This window comes from Heterocephalus glaber, unplaced genomic scaffold, assembly GCF_053883595.1.
Source record: "Heterocephalus glaber isolate CG9 unplaced genomic scaffold, H.glaber_assembly_v1.0 deba00001610, whole genome shotgun sequence".
Classification (NCBI taxonomy): domain Eukaryota; kingdom Metazoa; phylum Chordata; class Mammalia; order Rodentia; family Bathyergidae; genus Heterocephalus; species Heterocephalus glaber.
Genome location: NW_028258381.1, coordinates 8,314,338 through 8,332,446, shown reverse-complemented (window position 1 = coordinate 8,332,446; position 18,109 = coordinate 8,314,338). Strand labels below are relative to the sequence as shown.

The 18,109-nt window shown below is 55.9% G+C and overlaps 1 protein-coding gene across 5 annotated transcripts in view; it reads left to right on the top strand.

Annotated features, from left to right (window-relative positions):
- Egfr (epidermal growth factor receptor) overlaps positions 1-18,109 on the top strand; it is a 125,767-nt gene that overhangs the window by 80,693 nt on the left and 26,965 nt on the right. For 3 of the 5 annotated variants that reach the window (XM_021254210.2, XM_004839841.3, XM_087196035.1), the window contains exons 2-16: positions 2,234-2,385; positions 3,157-3,352; positions 4,711-4,845; positions 5,767-5,835; positions 6,780-6,898; positions 7,804-7,945; positions 9,098-9,214; positions 9,901-10,027; positions 10,114-10,187; positions 11,040-11,130; positions 12,339-12,538; positions 13,531-13,663; positions 15,201-15,291; positions 16,801-16,958; positions 17,794-17,832. In XM_021254210.2, coding sequence (XP_021109869.2) covers positions 2,234-2,385; positions 3,157-3,352; positions 4,711-4,845; positions 5,767-5,835; positions 6,780-6,898; positions 7,804-7,945; positions 9,098-9,214; positions 9,901-10,027; positions 10,114-10,187; positions 11,040-11,130; positions 12,339-12,538; positions 13,531-13,663; positions 15,201-15,291; positions 16,801-16,958; positions 17,794-17,832 — 1,843 coding nt within the window. The remainder of the gene's footprint in view (positions 1-2,233; positions 2,386-3,156; positions 3,353-4,710; positions 4,846-5,766; positions 5,836-6,779; positions 6,899-7,803; positions 7,946-9,097; positions 9,215-9,900; positions 10,028-10,113; positions 10,188-11,039; positions 11,131-12,338; positions 12,539-13,530; positions 13,664-15,200; positions 15,292-16,800; positions 16,959-17,793; positions 17,833-18,109) is intronic. The other 2 variants (XM_087196034.1, XM_021254211.2) reach the window with 1 other exon arrangement.

The following is an 18,109-nucleotide window of genomic DNA, read 5'->3' as shown; positions in this document are numbered from 1 at the left end:
CAAGGACAGACCTGTTGGGCAGCTGGATATTTAGGTTTCTTTGCAATTTTGTTTTCATCATTATTGAAAAGGTGAATAACGAACAACATCCTGCATGCAGCTTTTTCTCTATTTGTGTCTGTTTCCTCAGAACAATTTTTTTGAAATGGAATCATCATGATATGGAATTTAAGCACATTTATCTGTTTACACAAGTTGTCTAGTTGCTTGCCAAAGTGTTTTCTGAGTTAACATTCCCATCAATAATATGCAGTGTTTCTACTCTCTTCCAAATACAAGAGCATTTTTCTGCATGTAAAAGTGATTCGTCATAATTGTAGACGATGTGGGGCTGTACATATTCATAAAGAATAATTTAGATGCTCAGTTAGCATTTTTAATAAGTGAATAAAAGCACAAGTACAGTCTTTAAAATTAGTTTTTAATCTTAAATGAGCTTTTTGCTGACATTTACTTACTCATTGGTTTGATGATAAAAATTGTTGGTTCGGTGGAGAGAGACCTGTAGAATGATGCTGCTGTGGGTCATTCACAATAAAAGCAAGTGTCTCCTGTTGTCCTTGCCAAAGCTGAAACCTCCTCTGATCCTGGTTCCAAGGAGTCAGCTCCCCTGCCTGACACCCAGAGTGTGAGGACTCACGGAGGCTGGGACCACAGCTGCTCAGTGAGGGCAAGAGGAGAGGGCCACCATCAGCTAGGGAAGCAGCCTTTGTCCCGAGGCGCACAGTGAGGAGTCACAGGCTGCACCTGCATCCTGCTAAATCGCTAAGCTCCTCATCACTGTGAGATCCATCCCACCCAGTCCTGCCTGCATTCCCAACAATGGGAAGGATTAGGGAACCTTCTGTCTCTGCAGACATCCGCAGTTCCCATGTGTACCGCTGACTTGGAATGGGAGCCCTAAAGGGAAGAGAGGGAAATCCCCACAGAGGTAAAGAGGATGTGGGGATCGCCTCATGGTTCGCCTTATGTAAATGCCTTGATTAGCTGTGTCTGAACTTGCACCCATTGCCCTGGCCTTGCGTGCAAGAGCAGACAGATGATGTTCTCAGAGCAGTTCCCATGGAGGGGGAGAAAGGAAGCCTGTAAAATCCCGCACACCTTTGAAGCGCACTGAGGAAAGTGTTGGCACAGTGCCGACTTTGGCATCGCTTTGTGCTCTGTGACCTGGCTCCTGTGTTTGTCACGAGCAGCTGTGGAGAAGGAGGGACCAGCCGCGTCTCATCTCAAGTCCAAAGCCAGGGGCCGTTTTCTTCATTCTTGTGACAATTTGTATTCAAAGTGTGGGCCCTTAGCAGGCTCTCTGCTTCGAAGGCCCCAGTGTCTTTGGTTTGGTCGGCCTAGCAAACATGTGGCGGGTGAGCCGGGGGATACCTGTCACTTGGTCGTCACCCTTTCCTCTGCTGCTAAGTGTGGACTGCAGGCGGAGGACCTGTCCACTGCTGCTCTTCAGCCCCTGATCAGTGTCTTCTGGGATCAAGTCTGGCGTCCTGCAGCATCAGGCAGGGAAGGTGCCAGGGCAGATGACACTGGCCACCGCCCGCACCTGCCCTGTGCTGCCCAGGTGATGCAGGGTGGGCACACGGGGTATGCTGGCTTCCCCGGAGCTGAGTGATTCACCGTGACACTTTTGAATGCCCTAACTCTCCACAATCAGACCTTTGCCTTGTTCTCTGATGCAGGTGTTTGGAGAAATATGTTAAATCTCCCTAAAGCTGGGTTTTTCAATTACATGGTTTGTCATTGATTTTAGGTGAACTATTTTGTGGTCAGAAGATATTAAATACTGCCTATGTGTGCTATGTTCATAAACACTCCTCGCACAATGATGTGACATGCCAACTGTTGCAAAATGTTCATTGCACAGTTATTAACTCAACCTTGTAATTATATAATCTAAATACCTCATATGTATTTTTTATTGATCAGGGCTCCTATAACTCATACTTTCTTAATAGTGTTCCTTGAGTTTTTCACCTATTCCCGCCTGAATTTTTACCCCTTTCCCCTTGTGTATTTTAATATAATGCAATCCCATGCATCAGAGACAATCTTCTCCTTCTTTTGAATTATACCTAATATAAACTTAATCTTTTATCACTTTGGCCTCGAGGTGTCCTTTGATCGAAATTAACGTTATGAGTCACTCCAACTCACGGAGTTAGTGAATGTTGTTTTCTTTCAGCTTTGCCACTCAGCACTTCATGAGCTATGTCTTTTCCTTTGGTTCTAGTTTGCCAAGGCACAAGTAACAAGCTCACCCAGCTGGGCACCTTTGAGGACCACTTTCTGAGCCTCCAGCGCATGTTCAACAACTGTGAGGTGGTGCTCGGGAACCTGGAGATCACCTATGTGCAAAGGAATTACGACCTTTCCTTCCTGAAGGTCAGTGCAGTGGGTCTGGCCACCCAAATGCAACGGAAGTGGATGGATAGAAGCAAGGGAAGGCTTTGGCAGGATATAACTTGAGTTGTGCTGACTTCTGCTGTGGTAGTTACAGTTTGAAGGAAAGTACAGATGGGAGTGTTCTGAGGACTCTTCACCAGCTAGGGCCAAGTCAGAGCAGGAAAAGCCTGGCGTGGCTCCGTGTCTCCAGGTGCACTGTGCTCACACTGCACTTAAAAATGGCAATGACAAGATCCACGAGAGCCAGGTTTCACAGCCTGTCCCTGTGGAATAAAACCTTGCTATAAATACTTGTCTCTTGATGAGGAACAAGACCAAGCCACCAAGAATTTAAGCCAGTTCACAGGATTCCTATCTAACAGCAAGCTTCAGAGCCTGGTGGTGGTTGAACCTGGCTCAGATCTCCTTACCTTTCTTCTGGCTAGCTTTCTTCCTCCTTCCCTAGCTCTCTCCTCTTTCTCCTGTTCTTTCCTTCCTCTCCCCTTTCCCCCTCCCTCCCTTCCTCTCTCCCTGTTACTTTTCGTCTGTGCTCCTAAACAACACATGATGCACACTGCCATTGCACTTCAGAAGGAGAAGTGTCACAATACCGGTACCTCCCTTTCCCCCAGTGTCACCCACGTGACAACATCTGCTGACCTGATTATGTTCGAGGGTGCAGGGAGGTGGCCCAGGGCCTCTGGACCCACGGTAGGCCTGGAACCCTTGAGTCTCAGTGACAAATGGCATTGTTGTGCTTCGTCCCCTCAGACCATCCAGGAGGTGGCTGGCTATGTGCTCATTGCTCTCAACACGGCAGAGAGGATCCCGCTGGAGAACCTGCAGATTGTGCGTGGGAATGTGCTCTACGAAAACACCTACGCCCTTGCCGTCCTGTCTAATTATGGGGGCACCAACAGTGCCAACCGGACCGGGCTTCGGGAGCTGCCACTGAGGAGCCTGCAGGGTGAGCCTCATGGGAGGGGAGAGGTGGGGTTCCCTCAGAAGCGGGAGCCCTGCACCAGGGTAGAGGCCTGTGTGAGCGCTGGCCATGTGCCAGTCAGTGGGGAAGCTCCTCGAAGGAGGGTGGATGAGACCAAGGGGCAGGGCTCCAGCCGGATGCCAGGGTCTCCGAGGCCGGGGGTGAGAGACAGCAAAGGTCCGGGTCAGCAGTGGCCAGCTGGCTGGACGGACACAGAGAGCTTGTGCACATGGTGTGAGTGAACTCAGGGACCAAGGATGCAGTGACCCCTGTCACCAGCGATGCAGTCCCAGACCCCTCAGCAGTGTCTGACCTGCACACAGTGTTCTTCCCCGTGCATACTTCCCAGGTGGCATAACTGAAAAACTGGGCACAGTGGGGTGGCGAACAGTAACAGAGCAGCTTTAGCAGAGCCCACTGAGCGGACGTCCCATGAATGTGGCCTCCGGTGCTGCCTCCCAAAATACTGTATCGCACAGCAATGATTTTGTCCATGATTGGCCACGGGTGATCAAAACTGCAGGAAGAGAAGCCACCAGGGGGAAGGGTCTGCTGGACGTTAAACGCCCTGCCCACATGGGAGACGGGTGCCCAGCGCTGCTGTGCTCAGAAAATCGGGACCAGGGATGAAGGCTTTCTGGGAGAAGACGGAATCCTCCCTGGGAGAGCAGGGAGAGCAAGGAGGCTCTTATGAGAGGAAACCAGGGGTGGTGAAGAGGGAGGCATCTTATTTTATTTACTGTGTGTGTGTGTGCTTGTGTGTGTACATGTGTGGGGTGCTGTACACTGAACCCAGGGCCCTCTCACTGAGGTGCCCAGGCTGGGCTTGAACTTGTGACCCTCCTGCCTCAGGCTCTCAGTGCTGGGACTTGCAGGCCTGCACCACGGTGCCTGTCTGTGTGGGGAGTTTTGCACACGCAGTCACTTCCTGGACTTTCCCAGCCCTGCCTCTGCCAGGTCCCCAGGTCCTCCTCAAAGCCTGGTACGTGCTGGCACTGGGTCCCAGACAGACTCTCCCCCAGGGGAAACTGCCCCAGGCCTGGTAAGGACCGCCACCCCACCTGCCCTCCACACCTCGGCCTCCGGCCTGGCCCCGTCAGCCCAGGACCAAGGGCCCCACACCGGCCAGCCCTGCTGCGCTGACATCCCGAATTCCACTCCTGCTCAGACCCCAGTGCAGAGGAGGACTCTGAGTGCTGCTCTAACCCCCACATCTGCAGGGCTGCCGAGGAACGCGCCTCACACCTGGCCTCTCTAGGGGACACGGTGCAAAGAAGCATGTCTGCGTTCTCTGTGCTTCCAGAGGGGCTGGCAGCTTGCTCACTGTGCCTCTGCCCACACAGAGATCCTGCAGGGCACCGTGCGCTTTAGCAACAACCCCGTGCTCTGCAGCGTGGACACCATCCAGTGGAGGGACATCATGGATAGCAGATTCCTGAGCAACATGTCACTGGACCTGCAGAACCACCAGAGCAGCTGTAAGTGAGCATCTAGCTGCTCTCAGGCTGCAGCTGCCTGGGGAGGGACAGGGCACACTGGGTCACATCAACCTGAGACAAAAGCAAGTGGTAAACACGTCACCTGCCCGGCTGAAATGGGGCCTTGGCAGCCTCCCACAGGACCCCTGTCACCAAGGCAATGCAGGCGTCCCTGCAGCCTGAGTAGGCTGGGTGGGGTCAGGCTGCCGGGTGGACAGCCAAGCTCTCCATGTCCTGACCCGTGCCAACTCCCATGGTGGTGCCCCGAGCCTCTGAGCCTCTGTCCCAGCTGCTGGGTGTGGACGTCCACCCAGAACCACGGGGCAACCCCAGGAGGAGGCTGGCCCGTGTCACCCTAAGTGTGCTCACCTCATGCTGCCCCGATCACAAGGAGAGTGGCCCTGAGAGCAGGGCTGGGGGGGACCAGGTCCTGGCCCATGCCATGGCCTGCGGAAACTGGAGATGCCGCTCACACTGACCAGCCTGGCCCGGGCCTTCTCCCCTTCTGGTGCCTGTTCCCTTCCCCCACTCAGAAGAAAGGGCATCGCCCCTGCTGCTTCTCGCCCTGCATGGCAGCGGGCCGAGCATGCTCACAGTGTGTAGGCCTCCAGTGCAGCAGATGAGAGTCTTCAGAACCACCAGCCGCAGCCTCTGGCTTCTGCCCCTTGGCTCTGTTGATGGACTGTGGTCAAACACAGCTCTAGGCCTGCAGCTCAGTGGCCTTACAGGGCTGTCACCACATCCACACACGAATCCCCTCCCTCGCAGAACCAAATGAGCACTGACCAGACAGCCCTGCCTGCCCCCACTGGCCCCAGCACCTGCCTCCTTCTCTACAAGCACGGCGGCCCCAGGGCTGTCAGTCCCTTGTCACTTGGCCGTGTGCTGAGATGTGAGCTGATGGTGATGTTCACCTTTCAGGCCAAAAGTGTGATCCAAGCTGTCCCAACGGGAGCTGCTGGGCCCCAGGAGAGGAAAACTGCCAGAAATGTGAGTTTGGGAGCAGAGCTGTGGCCACCTTCCCTCCCGGGAGCAGGGTTCGGGTCACTGTGCCACCCTGCCCCGACACCAAATGACACCCTCCTGTCCTGGAGCTGAGCCCCGGTCTTTTTTGCATGGCTGCCCTCCCACCCCCATGGACTTAGCACGCACTGCAGGGAGCTTCCTGCCACAGGCCAGATGTCAACAGCCCAGGGTGATGCCACAGTGGCCGACCCCGGCAGGCTAGCCCAGGCACCCCCAACATCACAAGCAAGAGCCCCTGTGCCCAGTCCCTGCACTGCACACAGGGCTGCTGCTGTCCTGGGGACAGCACTCCGCTGCCTGTGTGGTCACCACGCTGCTGTTGCCCCTCCACCCTGGGTGCCCATCAGCCCAGAAGTCTGCAGCACTCTCTGGAAAGCATTTTCGTGTGAACCAAACTTTAGGAAGAGGTTAGCTTGCCGGAGCATGGTTGCTGGCTCACAGGCTTGGTGGCCAAGGGCGCTGAGGACGTCACCAGCCTCGATGTGGCCCTGACTGGGTGTGACCCTGAGGTGGCTGTGGCCTCCCTTCCTGTGTGCCTGCTTTCTGCCCTGCAGAGAACACAGTCCAGCACGGTCTGTTTCCTGAGGAAGCCACAAAGTCTGGATTTGATTGGAGCAGTCCACCCAGTGGTTAAAAATAGGAAAAAATCCAGGGAGGAAGGATGATCATGACCTTGAGGAAGGTTGTCAGGAAGGTCATGACCTTGAGGAAAGTCACCAGGAAGGTCATGACCTTCAGGAAGGTCATCAGGAAAGTCATGACCTTCAGGAAGGTCACAACAAAGCCAGTGACTGGGTTGAGTCTGACTGAATGTGAGGCCTGGAAAGGAACTAAACCCACCCTGTGCGTGGTGCCTCTGCAGTTGCTGGACTCAGCTCACAGTGCCCACTCTTTTCCCTGTGTTTCAGTGACCAGGATCATCTGTGCCCAGCAGTGCTCGGGGCGCTGCCGAGGCAAGTCCCCCAGCGACTGCTGCCATAACCAGTGTGCGGCCGGCTGCACAGGACCCCGGGAGAGTGACTGCCTGGTGAGACCCGGCCCACCACACCGGGCTCACTCCCAGCCCACTGCTCAGGAGGCTAACAGGAGCTGGTCATCTCTGTGGTCTGCAGGCACCACACAGATACAAACCGGGGACACCCGGAAGCGCTGCACCCACCGGGGCTGCCGAACAGGTCCCAGGGGCAGCACAGGGTGGCAAAGCTCTTTCAGCCTCCAGAAAGGAAGGCCCATCCTCAGCTGAAAGCCAGGATGCGCTGTGGTTTCAAGGCAGGACAGGGCACACCTGTGATCCTAGCACTCTGGGAGGCTGAGGCAGGAGGAGAATTGCAAGTTCAAACCCACCCTGGGCAATTTAGCAAAACCCTGGCTCAAAATTGAAAAAGGCCTTGGGATGTAACTCAGTGTGAAGGCCCTGGGTTCAATCCCAGAACAAAAAGAAGAGACCCAAGTTCCAGAGGCCGGGCTTGGCCACAGCGATTTTGACTGGGTTGGTCCAGGCTGCTCCTCCCATGCAGCAGAAGGAGAGGACCACACAGCTCCTTAGAAAGTCGCCCCTGTTGGTCTTCCCATCTCTACAGCGCTCTTCCCCCTCAAAGTTCAATAAATTCTGCAGTGCGGCCTCAAACTCTGTCAGGGAGCTCACTGTAAGTTAAGCTTAAAAGTAAGGTCGCTCTCTGGCTTCCACTAGAAGGAGGGAGCTCTTTCCTCGTGCTTAAATCAATCTTACCCATAAATCACAGCATCTGGAATTTAGGAGAATCGCACCTCTAGGAGCAAAGCTTTCCTCCTCCCCCGGAAGCACGTCTGGGGTTCCCCACCTGACTGCAGCCCCAGCTCCTGGGCTTGCTGCCCCCGAGCAGCCCTGCCCCTCCATCCTCGGGCACTGGTGTCCTCGTCCCCTGACCAGCATGTCGCTGTCCCTCCCGACAGGTCTGCCAAAAGTTCCGCGACGAAGCCACCTGCAAGGACACCTGCCCGCCGCTCATGCTCTACAACCCCACCACGTACCAGATGGATGTCAACCCCGAGGGGAAGTACAGCTTTGGCGCCACCTGCGTGAAGAAGTGTCCCCGTGAGTCCTCAAGCGGCAGCCCTGCCACCTCCGTCCTCCACAGGGGCCCTGAGCCATGCCCTGGGCAGTCAGGGGTCCCCATGACCCTGCATGCCTGCCCCTGCTGAGGGGGCTGCTTGGTCTCCACACGAAGCCCTCTCATCTGTCAGGCATGGACAGCAGGAGGAGATGCACTCAGACCCATTCCCCACGCTGGGTCTGACTGCACAAAACCTGGCCCTTGGTCCCAGGGCCCCAACAGTACCATCCATGGCCCGTTAGGAAGCAGAATGCACAGCCTGTGGCCCTCCCGCCACCTAAGCTCCCTGAGATCAAGGCAGGGCATTGTACTCACAGGGTCCTGGCTGTGAGGGGCACAGGAGAGGGGCTGGGCTGTGTGCTTCTTATGGAGACAAAGAGCACAGGAAATGTGGCGCACTGCATCCTCCTGGAACCACCCGCCCGTCCATGACCCAGGCCTGCATCATCGAGAGCCTGGGGACTCGCTCTGCCCCATCACTGGGCCTGGCCCAGCCCGATTGCCTGCATCGCTGTGCGGCTCAGCGGCCTCACAGAAGGGCTGTGTGTGCCTTCTATTCTGTGTTTGGACTTTGGCTCTGCCTGTCTGTGCCTGCACCCTGGTGCCATAGGGAAGAGTGGTTGAACCATCCTACAGGAAAGGCGATGAGTCACAGCTCTAGAAGCCCACTCCAGAGGGGAGGGTGAGAAAACCTAGAACAGCGCTGAGAGGTTTTTTTGTCCTGCTGGATCTGCAGATGAAAATTTAACTGTACAGAGAAAAGGTCCACAAATAGAGCAATCGGCCATCGTGTGCCGAATGGCAGGCAAGATAGAGAAAACATTGTCACGGCTGTGATAGGCAAGGGCCGTGAGAAAGGTTCATAGACAGACCCTTAAACCCTGGAGAGCCTCTGCCACCCGCGTCAGAGTGCCAGGCTCTGGAGGACGCAGGGCGGAGGGGCACTCAGGTCCTGCCCTGCCGAGGGGACCCGCCTCTGCGAGCCAGCGCGGCCTCTGGCCTGCGTGGGGTGGGAGGGCCCAGGCTCACATGTGCTCCCGCGCAGCTGTGATGGGGTCCTGCTGACGCGGTGCAGCCCGCCTCCTGTCCTCTCCCCTGCTGCACAGCCCGACAGAGCTCTCCGTGTCCCGCAGGGAACTACGTGGTGACAGACCATGGCTCCTGTGTCCGGGCCTGCGGCCCCGACAGCTACGAGATGGAGGAGGACGGCGTCCGGAAGTGCAAGAAGTGCGAAGGCCCCTGCCGCAAAGGTAGGGACCTGTGGGCGGGCCAGACCCCCTGGCCCAGTCAGGCACCCGCAGCCCTGCCGGGTGAAGGCATGGCCTGTGACTAGAAGCCTGCGGACACTGTCTTTCCCGGGTCCTGGGAACCAAACCCAGGGCTTTCACACTGAGCCCCACCACCAGCCCCGTTCGCTTTGGGACAGTGTCTCTGAGTCGCTAACACTTAAGATCTTCCTGCCTCAGCACCAGAGTGCTGGGATCACGGGCGTGCACTGTCCATTTCCTCTTAGAAGACGCTAAAGCCATGACTCCAGTTCAGGAAATCAGAAAGCCATTGGTCCAGGGAGTTCTGTGGGCATAGCCACGGGAGAAGAGCCCAGAAACACAGGGGCACAGCGCCCTGAGGAGAGAGGGGAGGGACAGGGCTGTCGGGGGCTCGGGCCGCGACCAGGGCATGTGGGGGCAGGAAGGCTGTGGTGAGGACACAAGGACAGCGCCTGCTCACACTATGCATGCCTGGAGCCTGTGGGGTCCTGGTGCCTGCTGGGCCCCCCAGTGTCTGCCGACTGACTGTGTGACCGCATCGAAGGGGTGCAGATAGCCAGGGTGCTCGTGGCAGGAGCCCCTCTCTGCTTCCCGCTGCCTGTGGCCTCCATCGTTGCTAACTCAGCCAACTCAGCCGGGTGAGTGAAGCCCAGCCCCTCTCTCCACAGTTTGCAACGGAATAGGGATCGGGGAATTCAAAGACACGCTTTCCATAAATGCCACAAACATCAAGCACTTCCGGAACTGCACAGCCATAAGCGGCGACCTGCACATCCTCCCGGTGGCCTTCCGGGGGTGAGTAGCACCCAGCGCCTTGCTCAGAGAACAGCAGCCTGCGCCATGCCCAGCAGCTGGCGGGGGTGACGCTGCTGTCCTTGCAGGGACTCCTTCACGCGCACGCCGCCCCTGGACCCCAAGGAGCTGGACATCCTGAAGACAGTGAAGGAGATCACAGGTGTGAGCTGTGCCCACAGCCTCCATGAGGTCGGAGTCCACGGGGACAGCCTTTCACATGACCAAAATACAGGGCATGTTTGAACCTTAAAACTTCATGACAGCGAAGATGCACTGCCATGAGCTCCTCTCAGTACCCGCCTCCTCTCTGGCAGCATACCCCTCCTACCCTTCTTGCCACTCTGCAGCAGCTCTGGGGTCCTCCTTCCTGAGGGTCTTTAGCTGCGCTGTCCTGGCTGCCTGGATGTCCTGAATTGATTCAAACACTTCCCTTTCATGGTCACTGTGACTTTGGGGAAGAGCCAGGAGTTCCCCGGTGCCAGATCCGGTGACAGGTGGATGAGGACAGCATCGTGTTTTGATGAGCCTGCTTTCCGTTAGATGGCACTCAGCTGCAGCGTTCACTGTACTGTTGACCACACCTCCTGAAGACACTCAGGAAAGAGAACTCCAGAGCTGCTCCAGAAAGTGGAAGGATGATGGGAGGAGTGGGTTTGAAGCAAGGGGAAGGATTTTGAGGGGATCCATAACAATGTCTTTTACTATAGCTTTTATTTAAAGCATTCACTGCACACTGATCCCTCTGCATGTGGAAGCCTCGTCTATGAAAGGCACCAGGGCAGCAGGGCGATGGGCATGAGGCAGGGCTGAGGTCTGGCAGTGTGGGCCTGTGGGCCTGTGGGAGGTCCGTGCTGTCTGGCACTGTGTGCACTTCCTCCATGAAAGGATGAAAGACCCCAACCCGGCAGACTTCCTGCTCCTTCCTCATGAGGGTCTCAGGAGCGCCCCAGACCATGTTCCCTAGGAAAGAGCAGAGCCCCACACAATGTCTGAGCCCTCTTCTGCCTTCCAGGGTTCTTGCTGATTCAGGCCTGGCCTGAGAACAGGACCGACCTCCACGCCTTTGAGAACCTGGAAATCATCCGCGGCAGGACAAAGCAACAGTACGTTGACTGCATCGAGCTGGCCAGATATTTTGTAGTCTTTCTGTCCTGAAATTAGACTTCTGGAAGGGTTGCAGAGCAGTGCAAGGACCCCCGGTGCATCATCCCCAGCTCCTTTGTGACTGTCGGACTCCCTCAGGTCCTGGGGTCCTGCACAGGCGGGCACTGAGGCGTGGCCCTGCTAGCTGTGCGCACTCGCCGTCTTCCATGTGTGCAGCTGTGCCCTCTCAGAGTCCAGCTCTGGATGCCCATTGCACTTGGCCCTAGGCCTTCCCAGACCCTCCACCTCACCGGCTCCTGTGTCTTCCCCACGTTCCACGGCCCTGGAGTGACGTCATCTCACCATCCAGCTGAGGCCTTGCGCATCCTGCCAGGGGACAGATTTGTTAACACTAGATTTTTTCCCCTAAGATTTCCATGGTCCCAGTTCTGACAGAGAGAGAGAGAGAGAGAGGAGAGGGAGAGAGGGAAATCTTTAGGTCAAGCCTGCCTTTGAAGCTGTCTAATGGGGCACTGTCACCCACACCTGCCCCCAAAGGACGGGGTCATATTGTCCAGTGTGAAAGAAAATCAGAAGCCGAGTACACCAAAGATGCACTGCTTTCCATGCCCTGTGCTGGCGGAAGGCCCTGATGCTGAACAGGTGCTACTGCTCCTCCCAGAAAGGCCCTTTGCCCCAGCTCTTAAGGGGAGGGACTCATTCTCTGCCCGAAGTCATGCAAACAGGGGTCCTGTTTAGATGACTGCTCTGTAGCACTTGTGGTATCATTGGGAGTTTGAGCGGATGAGAACATTCTCTTTCTATGAACTTAATGAGAAGTTCAGTGATACCAGTCCCCCAACTGAGACCACCACTGGTTCCAGTTCCACTCCCCCAGACCCCGGGTCTTCCTTATAGGAAGACCGAGCCAGCCCTTGGACACCTGCATGTACACTGGATGTGTCAGAGGTCACGTGTTCTCAACCTCCAGCAAGTAAAATGTAGTTATAAAATAATGATGGGAGGAGATTTATGCCACCTCCCAGCTGCCTCAGAGGTGAGACACTGAGTGGAGAGAGCAGGTTTGCACTCCCTCCCCACTGTGGTGCAGTGCAGCCTCCACAGGGCCAGGAGCTGGTGGGCGGGAAGCTGGGCTGGACACCCACATGGGGCAGCAGCTGTGTCCTGGGCTGTGCATCTTGCTCAGGCCTTTCCCTCTCCCACTCAGTGGCCAGTTTTCTCTCGCTGTCGTTGGCCTGAACCTGACGTCCCTGGGGCTGCGCTCCCTGAAGGAGATCAGTGATGGGGACGTGATTGTCTCTGGAAACCGACACCTATGCTATGCCAACACCATCAACTGGAGAAAGCTGTTTGGGACTTCCGGTCAGAAAACCAAGATTATCAACAACAGAGGCGAGAAGGCCTGCAGTGAGTAACCAGCGTCCGGCACCCCTGCAGACGGCCTGGCGGGCTGTCTACTCTGAGGCAGAACAGTGAAGGACTAAACATTTAAATCACACTTTCTGTTCCTCAAGAAGCAGTTAAAATCTGCACTGTCCTAATTATGGGTTACCAGGGGATTCGTGGAACCACCTCCAGGGCGTTTGTTCATTTCATAAGGCGACTTTGCCTGAGGTTTGAGCTACCCATTATTTGTAATTTAAAGAAGTAAGTTCAGTTTGGTTATCTTCCGAGACATCTTGTCTGTAGGCTGCTCCCTGATCACTTCAGCTGTGGTGACTAAGGGTGGGCGTGCACACGCCCCGCACGCTCAGGGATGGGCGACCTTCTCCTTAACTTTCTCTTCCGAGCTGAGCACCTCCTGACAGCCCTGGAAGCTGTGCGCACTGGGCTGAGACCCTGCCCACTGGGACAGGCTGATCTGAGTGTAGTGCTGGCCTGTCCCTCGAGGGCTTGCAGAGTTGCCCAGTGTCCTTAACCTTCTAAGACTGGGCTTCCTCATCCATGAAATGGCTTTGGTAAACTGCGAAGGGTGGTGCACTCCTGGGAGGCCGAGGCAGGAGGATCACAAATTGGAGCCCAGCTTGGGCAACTTGCCGAGACACAGCCTCAAAAGATGTGTGGGGAGAGGGCTGGGGGACAGGAGGAGGCTGAGGAGGTAGCTGAGTTCCAAGGCCCTGGGTTCCATCCCCAGTGCCAGGGAAAGAGGCTGTGATAATGATTCTGCTCGATTAAGTGAAATTCTGAGTGTGGTACTAGGCATGGTGCCTGGTGCACAGCAGGTGACCACAGGCGTTTGTCAGAGAGCAGCAGCTGGGCCTGGCCTGGGAGGAGGGCCTGCCGTGACCCCAGTCCCGCTTCTCCAGTCCCCAGATGCCCGGCACACTGGCCTGGAGAGGGTGTGGTCTCTTCGGCCCGGCCCTGTGCTGCGCCTGACCCTGCCCTTCTGTGTCTTCCAGCCACTGATGGCCACATCTGCCACCCGCTGTGCTCAGCTGAGGGCTGCTGGGGTCCCCAGCCCTGGGACTGCGTCTCCTGCCGGAACGTGAGCCGGGGCAGAGAGTGCGTGGCCACGTGCAACGTCCTGGAGGGGTGAGGCCTGTTCCTCTGTCCGCACGCCCTGTGCCCAGGCCCAGCTCATTTGCTGGGCTGTTGAAGGTTCACTGCATTCAGATGGGTCTTTTCCTCCGTCTTGCTTTTGCTTCAGTTTTTGAGTACGTTGCACTTGGACAAACTGTTCATCATCGTAGGAAACAAGCACTTTTTACTATTACTTACTTCAGTCCAACAGTCTATAGCATCTCTTTCCCTGAAAACACCTTACGTGTTTCTAGCCGGCACAAGGTTCCTGTTGCCAGGGCGTAGCAAGCTGCTGTTTCCCCGCGTGGGCCTCATCTGTGTCTCACAGCCTGTGACACAGTGCCATCTCCTGGTTGGCTCTGTTCGCTGTGCCGCCTAAGGGTGCACCAAGTGCTGAGTGGTGTGGACCGCTTTGAACATCAGCAGAGACAAAGTGAGAATCCATAGGAGCACGGTTGGTGGGTGCTGAAAATCCCAGCAGTGATGTGAAGTTTTCCACAACTCGATTAATGGAGAAGTCAGGTTGAAGGGCGGGGAGAGGAAGAGGCAGTTCTGAAACATACTTAAGAGAAAGGTAACTGACAGAGAGCAGCCTTGGGAGGCGGAAGGCGGTGGGGATCTCCCTTGCTCTTGGACCCGAATGTCCCGCCAGAGCCACAGGGTCATGTGCTTGGCAGGGCCAAGCCAAGCACATGCCCATGCTGCCTCGACTTCAAGGGAGAAACATCAGTGCGCTCCTCCGGCTGCAGATAGACATCCACAGTTTGAATTTTCAAGGTTCTCTTAAGATACAAGGACATTAAAATAAGCATACCCAGAGGCCTGGTTCTCTCTGCCAGCATGGCGAACCCGGGCATCCAGTGGCTCCTGCTCCCTCTGCAGCCTGGTCCCTTAGCGGTGACCCCAAAACACTGCTGTCTCACTCGGCTTTGTTGGTGGCATTTGCCTGCCTATCGGGAGGCTCACAGCACAGGTCTCAGGTGTAAACACTCCTGTTCCTTGCTTGGCCTGAAGGCTTCAATTAATTCCCAGGCAGGTTGATCTACATATTGTTAGGAAAGATGAAAATATTACAATAGAAATTCACCTTGGTCTACACATCTTGATGAAGGCTGAAAATACTACAAGGAAAAAGTTTCACACCTGTATTTAACACCTACTGTTCTGAAAAATAACCATCACACAAGTTTACTACTCCTCCTTCCTGTCCTATCCTTAGTTTCCAGTAACCTCTTCTTTCCCCTTAACTTCAATATTGTGAATCTGTTATTAGAGGAGGGGACAGCTGATCAGGACTATTTGTCCTTTTTGTCTTGCTTGCCCAATATACAGAAACTATGCCACAGAAAAGGCAGGAAAGGGTTACGGAAGGTTACCTGTTGGTTACTTGGGCTGAGCAGGGAGGCGGTCAATAAAACTGTGCATTATGCAGAACTGCAGTCCTAGAGTCCCAGCTCTCTGTCCTTTGCCTGAAGTGGTTTTGAGTTTCTGGAAGAGGGGAGTCTCGTCCAGAAGGTCCGGCCTGACAGTCTCCCTCCTCCTTCCCCAGGGAGCCCCGGGAGTTCGTGGAGAATTCTGAGTGCATCCAGTGCCACCCCGAGTGCCTGCCCCAGGCCATGAACGTGACCTGCACCGGCAGGGTAAGGAGCCCTGTGCCTCCACGCCAGACTTGGGCAAAGCCTGCCCTGAGGCGGCAGAGGAAGGGCTGTGTCCCGCAGGCACAGAGCAGCTGCAGCTGGGACATCTCACACCAGAGGCGGGAGCCCTCCTGCTCCCTGATGCCGCTCTCCCCACCCAGCTCTGGCCTGTGGTGGCCACCGTCTGTGGTCATCCAGTTCCCCATTTCTGGCGTGTCCCACTCCCTTCTCACATCCACCGAACACCATCCAAGTCTTGCTTAACCCCCATTTAAACAGTTGGAGACTCAGGAAGCCCCTACCCAAGCTTGTTTAAATTCAGCTTCATGTCTTCAGGCCCAGAGTCCGTTGTGTGAGGAATGCAAGCCTGAGGCAGGTCTCTGGCACCAAGCAGCCTGTGTCCTTCGTTCTCCACATCATATGTGGAGCTCTTTGGATCCCAGCTTAGCCGCCACCCCTGAACCTACCAGTGACCTCCGCCCAGGCCCTTCCCAACAGCAGGTCAGCCGTGAGGCCCCTGGTCACTCCCCTCCCGAGGCCCGGCCTGAAGTCACAGCAGGCTTGGAGGCATCTAGATCCAAACCACAAGCATGGGCGAAGCTGAGACCGGAGAGCACATACAAAGGGACACCTTCTCTGGGTCGTGTCTCAGCCCCAGCAGCCCCAAGGCTTTGCTTCTAGAGTTTCGAAAGGTGTTCCGAGGTCACATAGCAAGAACCTACCTCAAAAATAAGAAAAGAAACAGGCTGCAGGTGTCATTCAGCGGCAGAGCACCCACCCAATGAGAGTGAATGAAGCCTTGGGTTACATCCCAGGACCACAAAAATAAACAAATGTAAAGATGTTCACCAGGCAAGGTGACTTTGACAAGGAAAAGTCCACATACAAAGTATCGAGTAAAGGCAACAAAGTGTAAAGATTCCTCCCTCCCTCCCCCCTCCCTCCTTCATTCCTTCCCTCCCTCCCTCCTTCCTTCCCTCCCTCCCTCCTTCCCTCCCTCCCTCCTTCCCTCCCTCCCTCCTTCCCTCCCTCCCTCCCTCCCTCCTCCCTCCTTCCTTCCTCCCTCCTTCCTTCCTTCCTTCCCTCCTTCCTTCTTTCCCATGCTGGGGATTCAACTCTAAACCTTCACACTGAGCTGCATCCCCAGCCCTTTTTTCCTCTATTTTGAGACAGGATTTCACTACTTTGCTAAATTGTCCAGGCTGGGCTTGAGATTTTGACCCTCCTGCCTCAGCCTCCCAGAGAGCTAGGGGCAGGTGTGTGCCAGCACACCCAGCTGAATTGTTTCTTTTGCACCTGTGTACATTATATGCATTTAAATCCAGGAAGACTTTATGCTCTGCTACTCACAGTGGTTGTGTCACCCAAGAGCACTGCTAGAACAGCTTTTTTCCTGCCTGAGGAACCTTCGTATCATTCAGCTTTTCCCTCACACGAATATTTCAAGTAAAAAGCTAGCCCCGTTTCATAAAGGAGAACGCGTGCAGCATCTCTTCCCTATGATCTGTGCAGGGCCCTGACAGCTGCATCCAGTGTGCACACTACATCGATGGCCCCCACTGTGTCAAGACCTGCCCAGCCGGGATCATGGGGGAGAACAACACGCTGGTGTGGAAGTACGCGGACAGCAGCCACGTGTGCCACCTGTGCCACCCCAACTGCACCTACGGGTGAGTGGGGCCCAGTGCCATGCCAGAGCACACACAGCACAGCTGCTTCCCAGCCGCAGCCGTGCACCAGGGGTCCCCAGCTCGGCAGTGGCTCCCAGCTTTGTCTCTGCATAGTCTCCACAGGTGTGCTGGCCCCGTGGCTGTGGCAGCCTCAGGACAAGCTGGGAGAGGCCTAGATGCTGGGGAAGCAGCTCTGCCTCTCAGCTGTGTCCTCAGTGCTGAGCGAGGCCTGGAAGCTGCCACTTCTGCCCCTGACGCTGAGGGGGATGCGTGAGGCCGGCCTCTGCCCTCTCCTCGGGCCACGCCTGCACCTGGCTACCAGGTTCCCAGTTGGCTCAGCCCGGCTTCCTCCTGAATATTAGGGGCTCCTGCTCCTGCCCCACCTCGGGAGCAGCCCATGGCCCCCTGCAGGTGGTTGTTCAGGGTGGTTGTCCCCAGGGGCTGCAGGGGTGCTGCATGGTGACCCTGGCCTCCATCCATGTGGCCCTGCGTCCACTCCTCGTCTTGACTCCCTCCGCCTCCCTGTGCGCCCGACACCCAGAGCCAGCTGTGGGACTGCTGCACCCCGCGCATGGGAGTGGATGGTCTGAGACAGCTCTGTGCTGTGACTGCCGGCTCCCTCCGGGCCAGGACAGCCCGCCAGGGAGCAGACACTTGGACAAGGGTTGTGCGCACACAGTGAGCTCCAGATCAGCAGCCAGCACCCAGCTGCAAGGCACTGGGCTCCAGTGCCTGGAGAATAATTCACCACACAGTGCCTTGTGACTTAATGAAAAATCTCCACAAACAAAATACTATAGAAGGGAAAAATGTGTTTCTTTTTCATTTCCTGCAGATGTGCCGGGCCAGGTCTGGAAGGCTGTCCAATAAAAGGGTGAGGAGCTCAGCTCTGGCTTTGCTCGATCTCATCAAATGCAACGGAAGTCATTCCTGACTGTCTGTCCTGTGCCGTTACCTTCCTTCTCCTCCTCCTCATCCTCCTTATCCTCCTTCCCACGTCCTTCTCTCCCTTCTCCCCTTCTTACTCCTCCTCTCCTCTCCTTCCTTCTACTCCTCCTCCTCGTCCTTTTCTTCTTCCTCCTCTTCCTCTTCCTCCTCTGTTTGTCTACTTCTTCTTCTCATAGAGGAGATGGGACCCAGGGCCTCACACT